This window comes from Rhinichthys klamathensis, unplaced genomic scaffold, assembly GCF_029890125.1.
Source record: "Rhinichthys klamathensis goyatoka isolate OS25496 unplaced genomic scaffold, OSU_Roscu_1.1 h1tg000200l_1, whole genome shotgun sequence".
Taxonomy (NCBI): domain Eukaryota; kingdom Metazoa; phylum Chordata; class Actinopteri; order Cypriniformes; family Leuciscidae; genus Rhinichthys; species Rhinichthys klamathensis.
The window spans coordinates 549,055-565,000 of NW_026606726.1; the positions used below are offsets into that span (position 1 = coordinate 549,055).

Sequence of the window (15,946 nt, forward strand, 5' to 3'; positions counted from 1 at the left end):
CTAAATGACTCGCTCACGTTGTCTAAGGTTAATTTATTGGCCCAATGAAGGGATAAAGGGTTAGTCCACGCAAGTCACAGATCAATAAAACTCAACATGGGATTTGGAGCGTCTCCAGACACATGAATCTCTCAGATGGCGTGCAAACGGACCACATTAACTAACATGTTCCTCGTTACCTTAATGACGGCAACGCCACTTTGTCATATAGGAAATGAAAACCACACCGTTTCTTTTCTAATCCTCTAATTCTCAATGGAGGAAAAACCAATATCATTTTAGCTTGAAGAGGGTTTTACATATTTCTATTTTATATATATATATATATTTTAGAGCTGGGCGATTTTTTCGCCTAAAATAATCTGTGATTTTTTAAAATAAAAAACTCGATTTATGATTCGATTCGATTTTCACCCCCCTTCCATTTAAAACAGAATAACTGCGAACTGTAAATATATTTTAAAAATATATATTTATTGTTTTTAATTAAAGTGCATCAACATAAACAAAATTGCAAAGGCAAACCCTTTCTCTAACTGAAAAGTCACTGTACAGTCAGTGTGCAACAAAGATTGTTAAACATCCACAACAGAACCAGAACACAATACAATGCTGAATAAAGTCCTAGTTTTTGTTATTTTTGGAGCAAAATGTATTTTCGATGCTTCAACACACTCTAACTAACCCACTGATGTCACATGGACTACTTTGATGATGTCTTTATTTCCTTTCTGGACAAGGACAGTATACCGTACACACATGTTCAATGAAGGGACAGAAAGCTCTCGGACTAAATCTAAAATATCTTAAACTGTGTTCCGAAGATGAACGGAGGTCTGACGGGCTTGGGACGACATGAGGGAGAGTCATTAATGACATCATTTTCATTTTTGGGTGCACTAACCCTTTAATATAGAGAGAAAACACAGTAGGTTGACAGAACGCAAGTACGACGCGATGACGTCATTAATATGCTAATTGACGTATGATGTCATCTAGCGACATTTAGCGACTTCTAGGGAAGGCGTTTTCCTTTGAAAATAGTTGGAAATAAACTGGTTGAGGTCAATTTGTAAAAAAAAAAACACTACACGCCTGCACACATATATATTCAAACGCGCATACCTATAGACTAAACACGTAATGCGCATGTGCACGCCATCAGCGCTCTCAGGGGTTTGAAATATCTCACTTTGCATGTAATGAGTCTATATAATGTATTAGTTTCACCTTTTTAAGTTGAATTACTGAAATAAATGAACTTTTGCACGATATTCTAATTTTTCGAGTTTCCCCTGTATATTGTTAAAGGTGCTGAATAAATGAAGGTGACTTGACTTGACTATAATGCACAGCATGTAATGATTTTAAAGCAAGCCCGTTTTCCTCATTTCCAAACATGCTCACTATTTCATATATTGTCATTTTGAGTTACATTTTAGTCTCTGTATTAGTGTTTTGTCTTGATGTTGTGTTGCTTGCACAGTCATCCTTATTTATTCCCTTACAGCAGCTGAAGTGTTTTAACATTGACGTCTGCAGTCCGAGCATAGGCCGCTCACGCTGACTCACATTAGTGTCACACACTCACTAGCATTTCATCTGTCGGATATGAAGCTCTTCCACTTGCATAATATCTCAGAAGTGACTCACATGAATCATTTTTATAGCTCTCTCTCTCTCTCTCTCTCTCTCTCTCTCTCTCTCTCACACACACACACACACACACACACACTCTCTCTCTCTCTCTCTCTCTCACACACACACACACACACACACACACACACACACACACACACTCTCGCGCTCTCTCTCTCTTTCTCTCTCTCTCTCTCACACACACACACACACACACACACACTCTCGCTCTCTCTCTCTCTTTAAATTTTTTAAATCTGATTTAATTATTTAAAGTATTATAGTAATTTTGTATTTATTTTTATTTTATTATTTAAAATATATTTTTTATTATTCAATCTTCTTATTCAAAATTATTAAAACATTTTTTTTAATTGACTTCTAATGCTAGGTTTTTTTCATCCCTGATTTTTTTTTTAGAATAAAGTATTTTAAAAGTAGGACTGACTATTTAATTATTTAAATTTTTCTTTTTCCGTTTTTTATTTATTTTATTATTTATTTAGAAATATTTTTTTATTAAATCATTATTTTTTTTATTTACTTTTAAAGGTATGTTATTTCATCCCTGATTTTTTACTGTACTATTTTGTACTATTAAAAATAGGGCTGTCAATTTAATATGTTGGCTCATTTATTAATTTGATATTTTTGTTTTTTTATTATGAATAATTTATTTATAAACTATTATTTTTTCATGTGTTTTATTCATTTTTAATATATATTTTTATTATTTGATCATTACTTAATAATTGACGTCCAATGATACATTTTTTTTTGAGAATAAAGGTTAAATAAAGGTAGAGGCTGTCAATTTAACATGTTGATTTTTTTAAAGATATTTTGTTATTTTTTTTAAATGTATTTTTTATTATTTGATCATTATTTATTTATTGACTTTAAAAGCTACTTTTTCTTCTGCATATTTGGTAATTTGCTGGTTTGCAACAATGATGTTATATTATTATTTGATATTATAGTTTGATTAATCCATGTATTCATGTAATTACATTTTTAATTGATCGACTGGCCTAATGTAACCTCAAGCAGACTGAAAGAGTTATATGTACAATAGTGAATGGTGCGTTTTGCTCTCTCTCTCTCTCTCTCTCTCTCTCTCTCTCTCTCGGGGGTCGTGGCCGAGATTGACCAGCACCTGCTCAGGGAGCGCCTGCATGTTGTTTGCTCTTATCAGCGGCTCTGTTTGCAGTAATTAGAGCCTTTACTTCAGTCTGTGTGTGTCCAAAGACAAGCCTTTCACAGAGCCATAAAGAGACGCTCAGAGCCCATTTTATAATTGCTTGCGGTCCTAGATCATCATAAAGCCTCCTAATGGAGCACGATGCGTTATTTTTTGGCCACTCTGTGTGTGTGCGTGTGTGTGTGTGTGTGCACTTCTCTCTTGTATTTTGTGTGTATGTATGTATGTGTGTATGTATGTGTGTGTGCTTCTCTTTTGTATTGTGTGTGTGTGTGCTTCTCTTTTGTATTGTGTGTGTGTGTGTGTGTGTGTGTGTGTGGTCGCTCATTGGATCTGTCTGTGGCAGATAAGAGCACCGGCAGAGCAGGATTGGGGATTTGCTGTTTGTCATGGTCCACTTCACACTAGAGGGCAGTGTTATTGGCACATGCATGGGAAGACCAGTTAGGGTGTACTCACACCGGGCGATTTAAACCGTCCCGTAACGGTCCCTGGCCCGCTTGGAAGAGGTGGGCCTGAGCACTGTTCAGTTGGGCTTGGGCTTGGTATGCACGTAGTGTGATCGCTAACCGTGCCGTAGCACAGAACAGCTATACTTCTGTGTGCGCTACTGTCATTATTACGACAGCAAACATCTTCTATTACTACTCGGACTGTACACTTTTCAATTAATTCCAGTATATCTGTCTTGTCTGGTTCTTATCTTATTGATGAACAAGAATTATAGTTTGCGAGTAAAGCTGTAAATTCCTCCATCAAAGTCAGCTGCCTCTGTAATAATCTTCTGATATGTGCAGTACAATCAAGTACAACCCAAGTGTGCCGCACAAGCCCTGAAAAGTGAAGCCAAAGCGTCTCGATCGCCCCCCGGTGGCCAGTCCCAGTATAGCTCATAAACCCAGTGTCTCGATCGCCCCCCGGTGGCCGGTCCCAGTATAGCTCATAAACCCAGTGTTTCGATCGCCCCCCCGGTGGCCGGTCCCAGTATAGCTCATAAACCCTGCCTCCCTGTGTTATTCAACGGCACGTGAGACCATTAAATTACACTTCAAATATCTTTTTTCCAAATATGGTTTCTGTCATTTACTGTAGTTTTTAATCACGCTGATGTAATTTCAAGTGTATGTTTTTAAAATAAGTTTGTTTTTAGTTAGTTATTTGATACGGTGGTGTGACGTCAAAATTGACAGCTGTGATTGACAGGTTCTCTGAGCGCAGAAGTCACTGAAGCACCAACAGACTTTTTTTCGGGATCTTCGGAGGACTGAGGAGATTGGAGCTTTAAATTTAATATCTAAATTTCTATAATTAATTTTAAAAAAGTGCCGGAGCGTGTGCTTGCGATTGTTTCTGCGAGAGTGAGGGCGGGGCCTTGATTTCACGGCTTTACTTCCGCGCAGGTCTGGTCCTGAGATCGCTTCTGTGCAGACTCAAGTCCCAAGATGTCAGCGCCGTATCGGGACACTGGCGGCTTCACTTCTGACCAATGGAAGAGAGCGAAGGGGCATCGTCCATCTTTTTTTAGTCTATGGTACAACCGCATAGATGATAAATCTACCAGGCAGTCTTATTAGCGAAAGCGCTTTTCTTCCTGTTTTCTTCAAAACAAAAAGGTGCATTGTAGAAAACTAGACAAAATAACATGAAATTTACCAGAGGTTCTGGCAAAATATTAATTGCTGCAGTCTTTTTAATTGAATTAAATGTTTAATAATTTACAATAAATATTTTTTTTAAATCGGGTTGAGTGAATGATTCAATGACTCACTCATAAACACTTCACTTGTTTAATTACTGGATGATTCAGCGTTTTTGAACAAATCTCTTGAATGAATGATTCAATGACAAACACATTTTTAACAGTCACTTGTCGCCTACTGGTGTAACCATGAAATCTATACAATCTTTATTTAAAGTGTCAAGTTAATTTGCTGTTTTAATTGCTTCCGTAGCTATCAGTGTTTATATCTGAACAATAAAAAATTATCTCAGTACTTCTGTGATAATTTGAATTATTGTAAGACGACAGAAATAACGAAATTGTGTGGTTGCAAAGCTGTTTCATATGTACAGTATACATGACAACGGCTCTCTCTGGATCAGTGGCAGCGGTAACACAACTTTAAATGTTCTGGTGAGATTTTGTCGAAGAGACACAGGTGAAATGTTGTCATTTAGGAATAAGATCACAATCTTTTAATGATTAATTGTGCAGCTGTAATGCATAAAAATCTAAAGATAAAAATGTTGAATGCAGAACGAAATAACCCAGAGAGCAACACACACTGTTGCTATTATATATTATTCTTGCGTAAACACGTATACAAGTTAAGACAACATATGTTTTTACATTGCTTTAACTCATCAAAATAAGTCAAATAACTTTTTTATGTTATACAAGATTCAAGTCAATTTAATTTAGGTTGAAATGACTTAAACATCCAAGTTGATTGATTATAAATGAAAGGTAGCAACATTTTTTTTACAGCGTATGAACAACACTTGCAGTAAAACATTTAATGTGGTTTATTTCCGTGTAAATATTTTTAAGCTCTATCTGTGACCTTTCGTGCAAAGCAATTATCAAAAAGCTTTTAAAAATAATATAGAAATATATCTCCGCTTTCATTTGTGTCAAAACAGGATTTTCCTTTCCTTCTGCTTATTTTGTACGCTTTTTATGTAAAGGGTTTGAGCCCATTATGAGCTCATTACCATATGACCGCCCACATTTACATATCAACAGCCTTAATAATAATAATCCATAACAAAGGCTAGAGAGAAAGTGGAAATGGTCGTTTAAACTACATTTAGATGTTTTTGTTGCAAGAATCCTTGACTAATATTATAACTGGTCAGCTGGGAGAAATTGCATGCTACAAAAGCGTAAAATATTACCCTTTAGGGTCCATAATTTTCTGTATTGCATCCACCCACCCGACCAGCGCCATTGATACGTCCTGCTGTCCTGCTCAATCTCCATGGTAACGCCCGGCAGGTCTCCGATTTTCCCTGCTAAATTTGGGAACAATCTGGTAGAAGAAGTTAAATGACTTCCTGCGCTCATCCATCAAGCCTTCTGAAATATTATATGAATATTATTTATTTAAATATGGAATAAACTTAATCCAATGTTAGGTTTGCTGTTGTGGTTCCCTTTAAACATTTATTAAAGGTGCAGTGTGTAATATTTAGGATCTAATCTGTTGACAGAAATGCAATATCATACACATAACTATGTTTTCAGTGGTGTATGAAGACCTTACTTAATGAACCGTTGTGTGTTTATTAGCTTATAATGAGGCATTTCTTTCTACACACACCGCGGGTCGCCTTACATCGACATGTTTCTACGGTGGCCCTGAACGGACAAATGCATTTCGTCACTATTGTTCTTCGTTCAAAGAAGCTGCTAAAGTCAGCGAATAAAACACTGACACAATGATGAACAAGTAACAATAATATTCGCAATAATAACATCATTTTACTGAATAATAAAGTAAACCTAATTTCTAAATTTATCTTTGTAAAGAAACCTCATTATTTAACTGGCTACTGTTACTGTCTCAGACGACGACATCACTTCCTGTCGGCCACTGTAACTTCTGTTGGTTGTATTTCGCAACTAAAATGACACATTGCACCTTTAACTACACTGAAAAAAAACAGTGTTGGATAGAAACATCTTTCACTCAGAAATTGCTAGTAAATGTCAATAATAGTTACAAAGAAACGGCAAGTAACACATTGAATGAAGCGTGACATTGTGAAGTCTCATATTTGATGAAGTTTGCATCATTGATTCTGTTTATTAATGTGAATCTGCTTTGTAGAAAGCTCTATATAAATAAAGGTGACTTGACTTCAAAGACTGAAATAGTATTTTCTTTCAAATGTACTGTAATAATCTTTGTTTTATTTACAACTTCAACTTTATTCTACTATTTTTTAATTGTATATGCCTTATTGTCGTGCTAACTTGCCCTAAATTTAACACACAAGAGATTTTCTTCACACACAGTATGAGTTGAAGTCTGACACTTTTTTCTGCATCCTTTTGATTGACAGGATATAATCGGTCATAACTTATACATAACTGTATAACTTAGACAGTTTCCTCTGATAACAGATCTCTAAATTGTAATATGCACTTTCTGTAAAGCTGCTTTGAAATGATGTGTATTGTGAAAAGTGCTATACATATAAGTATGAATTGAATAACAAAAAAAGTGTTTAAGAATTCAAATGAGTGTCTGAACTAACAAAGCTGTTTTGTGTGTATTTTTAAGGATACTGCAGGACAGGAGAGATACCGCACCATCACTACGGCGTATTATCGTGGAGCCATGGGCTTCATCCTCATGTACGACATCACAAACGAGGAGTCGTTCGGAGCCGTCCAGGACTGGTGAGTGACTCTGGTCCACGAGACCTCTGATCCGCGAGACTTCTTGTCCACGAGACCTCTGATCCGCGAGACTTCTTGTCCACGAGACCTCTGATCCGCGAGACTTCTTGTCCACGAGACCTCTTGTCCACAAGACCTCTGGTCCACGAGACCTCTGATCCGCGAGACTTCTTGTCCACGAGACCTCTGATCCACGAGACCTCTGATCCACGAGACCTCTGATCCACGAGACCTCTGATCCACGAGACCTCTGATCCACGAGACCTCTGATCCACGAGACCTCTGATCCACGAGACCTCTTGTCCACGAGACCTCTGGTCCACGAGACCTCTGGTCCACGAGACCACTGGTCCACGAGACCTCTTGTCCACGAGACCTCTTGTCCACGAGACCTCTGGTCCACGAGACCTCTGATCAACTAGACCTCTGATCAACTAGACCTCTGATCCACGAGACCACTGATCCACGAGACCTCTTGTCCACGAGACCTCTTGTCCACGAGACCTCTGGTCCACGAGACCTCTGGTCCACGAGACCACTGGTCCACGAGACCTCTTGTCCACGAGACCTCTGGTCCACGAGACCTCTGATCAACTAGACCTCTGATCCACGAGACCACTGATCCACGAGACCTCTTGTCCACGAGACCTCTTGTCCACGAGACCTCTGTTCCACGAGACCTCTGGTCCACGAGACCACTGGTCCACGAGACCTCTGGTCCACGAGACCTCTGATCAACTAGACCTCTGATCCACGAGACCTCTTGTCCACAAGACCTCTGGTCCACGAGACCACTGGTCCACGAGACCTCTTGTCCACGAGACCTCTTGTCCACGAGACCTCTGGTCCACGAGAGACCTCTGGTCCACGAGACCTCTGGTCCACGAGACCTCTGGTCCACGAGACCTCTGATCAACTAGACCTCTGATCCACGAGACCTCTTGTCCACGAGACCACTGGTCCACGAGACCTCTTGTCCACGAGACCTCTTGTCCACGAGACCTCTGATCCACGAGACCTCTGGTACACGAGACCTCTTGTCCACGAGACCTCTGGTCCATGAGACCTCTGGTACACGAGACCTCTTGTCCACGAGACCTCTGGTCCATGAGACCTCTGGTCCACGAGACCACTGGTCCACGAGACCTCTTGTCCACGAGACCTCTTGTCCACGAGACCTCTGGTCCACGAGACCTCTGATCAACTAGACCTCTGATCCACGAGACCACTGGTCCACGAGACCTCATGTCCACGAGACCTCTTGTCCACGAGACCTCTTGTCCACGAGACCTCTGGTACACGAGACCTCTTGTCCACGAGACCTCTGATCCACGAGACCTCTGATCCACGAGACCACTGATCCACGAGACCTCTGGTCCACGAGACCACTGATCCACGAGACCTCTGATCCACGAGACCTCTGGTCCACGAGACCTCTGATCCACGAGACCTCTGATCAACTAGACATCTGGTCCACGAGACCTCTGGTCCCCGAGACCTCTGATCAACTAGACCTCTGATCAACTAGACCTCTGATCCACTAGGCCCCTGGTCCACGAGACCTCTGATCAACTAGACCTCTGATCCACGAGACCTCTGATCCACGAGACCTCTGGTCCACGAGACCTCTGGTCCACGAGACCTCTGGTCCACGAGACCTCTGGTCCACGAGACCTCTGGTCCGCGAGACCTCTGGTCCACGAGCAGTGTAGATGCGATCGGAGACAAGATCACTGGACATGAAGCCAGCGTTTGCAGCGATCATGCAGAGACACTTCTGCAGTATTTGAAGCAGAAGGCAGTATTTCTGCATAATAGATTGTGTGTGTGTGTGTTTGCAGAAAAAATCTGCATGGTTTAAGAGAACTATAAGCAAGTTATTGTTCCATCAACACAAATGCCGTGAGTGAGACGGCTCTGAAGGAAGCATAAATATCTCTAGTTTACACATCATCATCATAGCACTTTAATGATTCATTGTTTGGTATAAAAATAGCAGTGACGAGGCCAGGAGTTTTCATATCTGAGGCCCTGTTTACAGCTGTTATTAAGACGCGTTTGGTCGATCGGATCACAAGTGGACGACGCTGAATACAGGTGTAAACGAGGTCTAAAAGGTTTTGAGCTTGTCCACTTTCCACCACTTCCAGAGCCAGTTTAAAACACATTTGAACGGATTGCTTTCGTACTGTAAACGCTCAAATGTGTTCAAACAGCCACAAAAGACCGTCTAATCTCCGTCTACTGTCTTAATGAGTGAACATTATGAGAAGAGCTCTAGCCAGACGGGATTTAAACTTTATCGGCTGAAGACCCAAGTTTGGTTTGAAGATGAAAAATGTACCAAGCACAATGTTCTCTCTCCATTCCTGATTTCGCTCGGCTGTCAGAGCAGAAACTAAAGCTGTTGCTCTCCGTGTGTTTTTCCGTCGTCTCCGGTCGCGTTCATATGTTAATTGCGTGAGCTTATTCCATCCATTAGATCTAAAGATCTGAAAAAGCCCATACATTTATTTTACATAGACCCTCCCCTTGAAGAAATCAGGACAGAAGGTTGAAAGTGGACAAAAGAGACGGATTAAAACACCAGGTGTAAACTGGGCCCTGTTTAGTATTATAATTGATTTACTCAATTAAGTGAGTAAATCATGAAAAGTGAAAGTGAAGTGATCATGATAGTATTAGTTAATATTATTATATTTGTATTCATATTATTTTTTATTTCGATTAATTATATTATTAAAACAGTTTTTGGTAGGGTTTTCTTAAGTATTGGTATGTGTTATGTGTCGGAGAAAGTTATACAATTTTGATGGGATATTATGAATGCAAGCTTACACTGATTCATTGATGATAAGACGTTTATTAAGAGAGTAAATAGGGTCTGTTTTGAATTATGTAAACTGAACAGTCCTCTGTGAGCAGTTAAAGAGGCCTTAGAGGAAAAGTAGCATCATTGAGTCTTCAGGAATCCATCTGGTTAATATTTAACAAGAGTCATTTAAATTTCCCTCAGTATTAAAGGGCAGCAGGGCTCGTTCAGGGGTTTACGGACGACGCCCTATTGATCCGCTCCGCTGGGCGTCCGGCTGTGGTCAGTGGCTGATTTAATTAGCGTGAGACGAGAGACTAATGAACATCCGGATAAGAGGCTGAGGATCTGGAACAGAAAGAGTAGAGCGGAGGAAAGGCGACTCGGGTCAGATGCTGAGTCATTACAACCGCAAAACCGCTTGATGTCTGAGCTTTAGTACTTTATTAAGTAGAAATGAGACGTGAATTTACTGAAAGGACAGAGCTGGAGAGGTGAACATGCAATTATACTGCTTCATCGGCAGATGTCATCTTCATAAAGTAATAGTTCACTCAGAAATCCTGTCACCGGTAAATCTTGATGCTGAATTTTCCGTAAAATAAAAGTAAATGATAAAACAATTATAGATCCAAATAAGCACTATCAAAGTCAGACATGAATAAATTATGTAAAAAATGTCCTGTCAAGTGGCTTCAAATCAGTAAACTGGTAAAGAACAAAACCCCAAAAATAATACTAATAATTTAATAATAATATAATGTTAATAATAATAATTTATAATAGAAATAAAATAAAATTTAATTTGTTTTCCAGTCAATTTTTTTATTTTAAATTATTTAAATATTTTGTAAATAAATATTTAGTGAACTACTACTGTTTATCACTATATATTTTTATTTTGTACTATAAATTTGAGTGTTTAAGTTTTAAATTTGTTTTCTGCTTATTTCCTAATCTAGTTGTCTAATAAACCTGGCATTGTATATTATGAATATTGTTGGCTCTTCGAACAAATTATAAGTCGTTTTGGATAAAAGCATCTGCTAAATGCGTAAATGTACACTGGAAAAAAATAGTAACCTAAAAATGGTTACATCTAAATTAACTAGTTTAAGTCAAAAATATTATTTAATATCACTGAATCAACTGAAATACATACATTTTTAATAATACCAACAAAATACATATTTATAGGTTAAATCGGGTAGAAATATCTCTTTAAGGTAACAATTGCAGGTTGCCACTTTTACAGTATAAGTATAAAAATTGCAGATTTTACCTCTTTAAAAAGCTACTCTTTGTTAGTAATTAGTCATGTAGTTTTTCAGAAGGGTAGCTTGACTGTAGTTTAACTCCTTGAAATGATGTGTGGTGAAACTCAAGAGACTCCAGCTGCGGTCAGTGAACTGACACCTAATTAAACCAGACGTATGTGAAAACGCTGGGGAAACACGAGAGCAACTTCCTACAGTCTCCGCATTATCTCTGCGACATACATGAGCAAACGCTGTGATGTGTCGTGGGCTTTAGTGAGTGCACCAGCTGTCTGCTGTTGCTATGCACCAAAACAAGCCTTTAAAAACTGAGACGTATAAAACATTAGCTTTAATTGGGCGGCACACTGTAAAAAATTGCAAGGAATTTAAATATATTTATATAGCACCTTTCACACATAAAATACAGGCTAAACTGCTTTACATAATCAAACAATATCACATCTAATAAAAATAAAAAAATCCAAAGTAATCTAATACAACACATCAAGTGGAGCTGCACTATTCAGGATAAATGGACATTTTTTTAGTTTCAAATCATGATACTCCCACGATTCTGAACAGACAACTAAACAAAGTAACATGTAATTTACTAGCGGTTCTGAGAAAATGTTAATTGCTGGAGTCTATATAAAAAGTTTAATTAATCTGAAAGAATTATATATATTTTTTAAACTGAGTGAACGACTCAATAGAGAGCCGAAGTCCCTCCCCTCCGCTTCCGGCTCATGGGACCTTTTGCGGAACAAATATAGCCCCTTTCACACAGCGCTTTGAACCCGGCAAATAGGCTTTATGCCGAGCGTCACGTGACCAAACCGGAAAACGGGTCTCATTGTATCCGCTTGTGTTAGAAAGTGTTAACGGCCGTAAGAACTAACTACGATATCTATGGATTTTTAAGGTAATCAGCTAACCTACTGAGTTCACTTTGTTATTGGTGTTTTATGCTATTTAAATATCTAAACGTTAGTGTGAAGAAGAAAAATTAAAAAACTTTTAAATATCAATCTGCACATGCGAGGGACATTGGTTATGCTCATTTTTGCTTGCTCCTTTTAAGTTATCTTGAAAGTTTGTGTTCGTCATCGATACAAGAAAGAACGAAAAAATGTCTGCAAACTGGACTGAAGTAGAGACCCGTCACATACAACGTCACGCGTCTTTCCGGAACATACACGGGTTGTGTGTGAACGCACTCTCTGATTCCGGCAAATCACTGGCGGTGTGAATGAAGCAGAATCAAACGAACCCGGGTCAAATCCCGGGTCACTTTATCCGTGTATTTTCCGGAATCTCTGTGTGAAAGGGGCTTATGTATGGTAGTCAATGGCGAGAGACAACTTATCTTTTTATTCCGTCTGAACTGTGCCCTGAATTACACATATGATGTTTGCCAATTTAAAAGATAATTCTGAAAGTCAAGAAAGTCGCAGTTTGTCATGAAACAGAAGAGTAACATTTAGTTTTATGTGAAAATCGCTCAATGAACGACATCTCCCGGGAAGCGAAACAACGAGCGAGATCCGCTGCTGGTGTGTGTGTGCAGTCTGGTACAAAACACTCAGGCATGACGGCGTCACGTTACGATTATAACGCAAGACTATAGAAACAATAAGAGACGTTAGCTTCAGTAAAGTTAGCTTCAGTAGAGTTAGCTTCAGTAAAGTTAGCTTCAGTAGAGTTAGCTTCAGTAAAGTTAGCTTCAGTAAAGTTAGCTTCAGTAAAGTTAGCTTCAGTAAAGTTAGCTTCAGTAGAGTTAGCGTCAGTAAAGTTAGCTTCAGTAAAGTTAGCTTCAGTAAAGATAGCTTCAGTAAAGTTAGCTTCAGTAGAGTTAGCTTCAGTAGAGTTAGCTTCAGTAAAGATAGCTTCAGTAAAGTTAGCTTCAGTAGAGTTAGCTTCAGTAGAGTTAGCTTCAGTAAAGTTAGCTTCAGTAAAGATAGCTTCAGTAAAGTTAGCTTCAGTAGAATTAGCTTCAGTAGAGTTAGCGTCAGTAAAGTTAGCTTCAGTAGAGTTAGCTTCAGTAAAGTTAGCTTCAGTAAAGATAGCTTTAGTAAAGATAGCTTTAGTAACGTTAGCTTCAGTAAAGTTAGCTTCAGTAAAGTTAGTTTCAGTAAAGTTAGCTTCAGTAGAGTTAGCTTCAGTAGAGTTAGCTTCAGTAAAGATAGCTTCAGTAAAGATAGCTTTAGTAAAGATAGCTTTAGTAACGTTAGCTTCAGTAAAGTTAGCTTCAGTAAAGTTAGTTTCAATAAAGTTAGCTTCAGTAGAGTTAGCTTCAGTAGAGTTAGCTTCAGTAGAGTTAGCTTCAGGAAAGTTAGTTTCAGTAAAGTTAGCTACAGTAAAGTTAGCTTCAGGAAAGTTAGCTTCAGTAAAGTTAGCTTCAGTAAAGTTAGCTTCAGAAAAGATAGCTTCAGTAAAGTTAGCTTCAGTAGAGTTAGCTTCAGTAAAGATAGCTTCAGTAAAGTTAGCTTCAGTAAAGTTAGCTTCAGTAAAGATAGCTTCAGGAAAGTTAGCTTCAGTAAAGTTAGCTTCAGTAAAGATAGCTTCAGTAAAGATAGCTTCAGTAAAGATAGCTTCAGTAAAGTTAGCTTCAGTAAAGATAGCTTCAGGAAAGTTAGCTTCAGTAAAGTTAGCGTCAGTAAAGTTAGCTTCAGGAAAGTTAGCTTCAGTAAAGTTAGCTTCAGTAAAGATAGCTTCAGTAAAGTTAGCTTCAGTAAAGTTAGCTTCAGTAAAGTTAGCTTCAGAAGATAGCTTCAGTAAAGATAGCTTCAGTAAAGTTAGCTTCAGGAAAGTTAGCTTCAGTAGAGTTAGCTTCAGTAAAGTTAGCTTCAGTAAAGATAGCTTCAGTAAAGTTAGCTTCAGTAGAGTTAGCTTCAGTAGAGTTAGCTTCAGTAAAGATAGCTTCAGTAAAGTTAGCTTCAGTAAAGTTAGCTTCAGTAAAGATAGCTTCAGGAAAGTTAGCTTCAGTAAAGTTAGCTTCAGTAAAGATAGCTTCAGTAAAGTTAGCTTCAGAAGATAGCTTCAGTAAAGTTAGCTTCAGTAAAGTTAGCTTCAGTAAAGTTAGCTTCAGAAGATAGCTTCAGTAAAGATAGCTTCAGTAAAGTTAGCTTCAGTAAAGTTAGCTTCAGTAAAGTTAGCTACAGTAAATAATGGTGGTCGACCGGAAGGGGAGGGACTTAGGCTCTCTGTGACTCACTCATTCACTCGTTTCATTACTGGATGATTCAGTGTTTTTGAACAAAACCTCTTAAATGAATGATTCAATGACAAACACATGTTTTAACAGTCACTTGACCCCACCTACTGGTGTAACCATGTAATCTACACAATCCTTATTTTAAGCTTTCAAAAGGTGATGTGCTCTATTTTGATGCTTCGGTTATAAACTTCTGTGTACTTCTGTGATAATTTGAATTATTGTAAGACAGAAAAGACTGTTTGCTGTACATATGCACTATAGCAAATTAGCAATACAATATGATTTTTCTTGCTTACAGTATTTTTTCCAATACCGTAAACTGTCACAGTACAACTGTAAAAACTTGACTAAAATTGCCAGTGAAGTACTGCAGATTTTACAAGAAATGATGCATGTTTAAGTCCTACTGTGAAAGTAAATACAGTAATTAACCGGGAATATACTGTATAACTTTTACCAGTGTATGTTTGCAGATGGAGCCTGCTTTTACCATACAGAAATGCATCATCACACAGTGTTGAAATAATCCATGCGCGATGAAGAACGTCGTTTATACTGTATGTGGAGCGTAATTGCATTGTGAGAGTGAATCGTAACATCCTTGGTTGTTTGTATCTAGGTCAACCCAGATAAAGACGTACTCCTGGGACAACGCGCAGGTCATCCTGGCGGGAAATAAGTGTGACATGGATGAGGAGAGAGTGGTGTCTGTGGAAAACGGCAGGATGCTGGCAGAGCAGTTGGGTGAGTTCACTCTTCATAACCTCATCCCACAACTATAGAAGTGTGATTCCTCCAGGGACACTTCTGGACCGGTGGAGCCAGTCTGGGGTGTGTTTCACGAAAGCATCGTTAGCCAACTATGGTCGCAAGATCTGTCGTTATCATCAGTTCAACAAGTCGATGTTTCCAGAAACCATCGTTCCAACGAACATTCACAAACAGCATCGCAGAGTTGTGTGTTTGGAGCGACAGCTCTCGATCTGTGGTTAGAAGCAGTTTCTTGTTTGCATGACACGTGGACTCAATAAATCCTTATCTTGAGCCAAAAAAGCGAGCTGACATTCAGTGGAATCTATATCTTTTATTTAGAATACATACAAATGTCAATTACGTCTTTTAGTTTGTCAAAAGATTTAAAGCGTTGTTTTTGAAGAGTGCGCGTGTGTGAACGAGCTCTAGTGCGTAAGAACGAGCCAATGATTGAATCTGGAAATAAAGCGAAATAACTGAGAAAAATGAGAAATAGTCCTCAGATGCATGTCTGTAATTTGTAGCAAAACATCTAGCGTTAATTCGATCTCAAACAGATTAATTAAAATACGTTATTTCTCCACCTCCTGCGTGACTTTAAAAAACCAGCGTGGTTGAACGACTAATTTGCGACAACATGGTTTCGGGAAACAGTCGT

At 38.7% G+C, this 15,946-nt stretch overlaps 1 protein-coding gene across 1 annotated transcript in view; it reads left to right on the forward strand.

Annotated features, from left to right (window-relative positions):
- LOC130096591 (ras-related protein Rab-3C-like) overlaps positions 1-15,946 on the forward strand; it is a 42,668-nt gene that overhangs the window by 11,567 nt on the left and 15,155 nt on the right. Inside the window, exons 3-4 of the mRNA XM_056263142.1 lie at positions 7,129-7,247; positions 15,155-15,279. Of these exons, the coding sequence (XP_056119117.1) occupies positions 7,129-7,247; positions 15,155-15,279 (244 nt within the window). The remainder of the gene's footprint in view (positions 1-7,128; positions 7,248-15,154; positions 15,280-15,946) is intronic.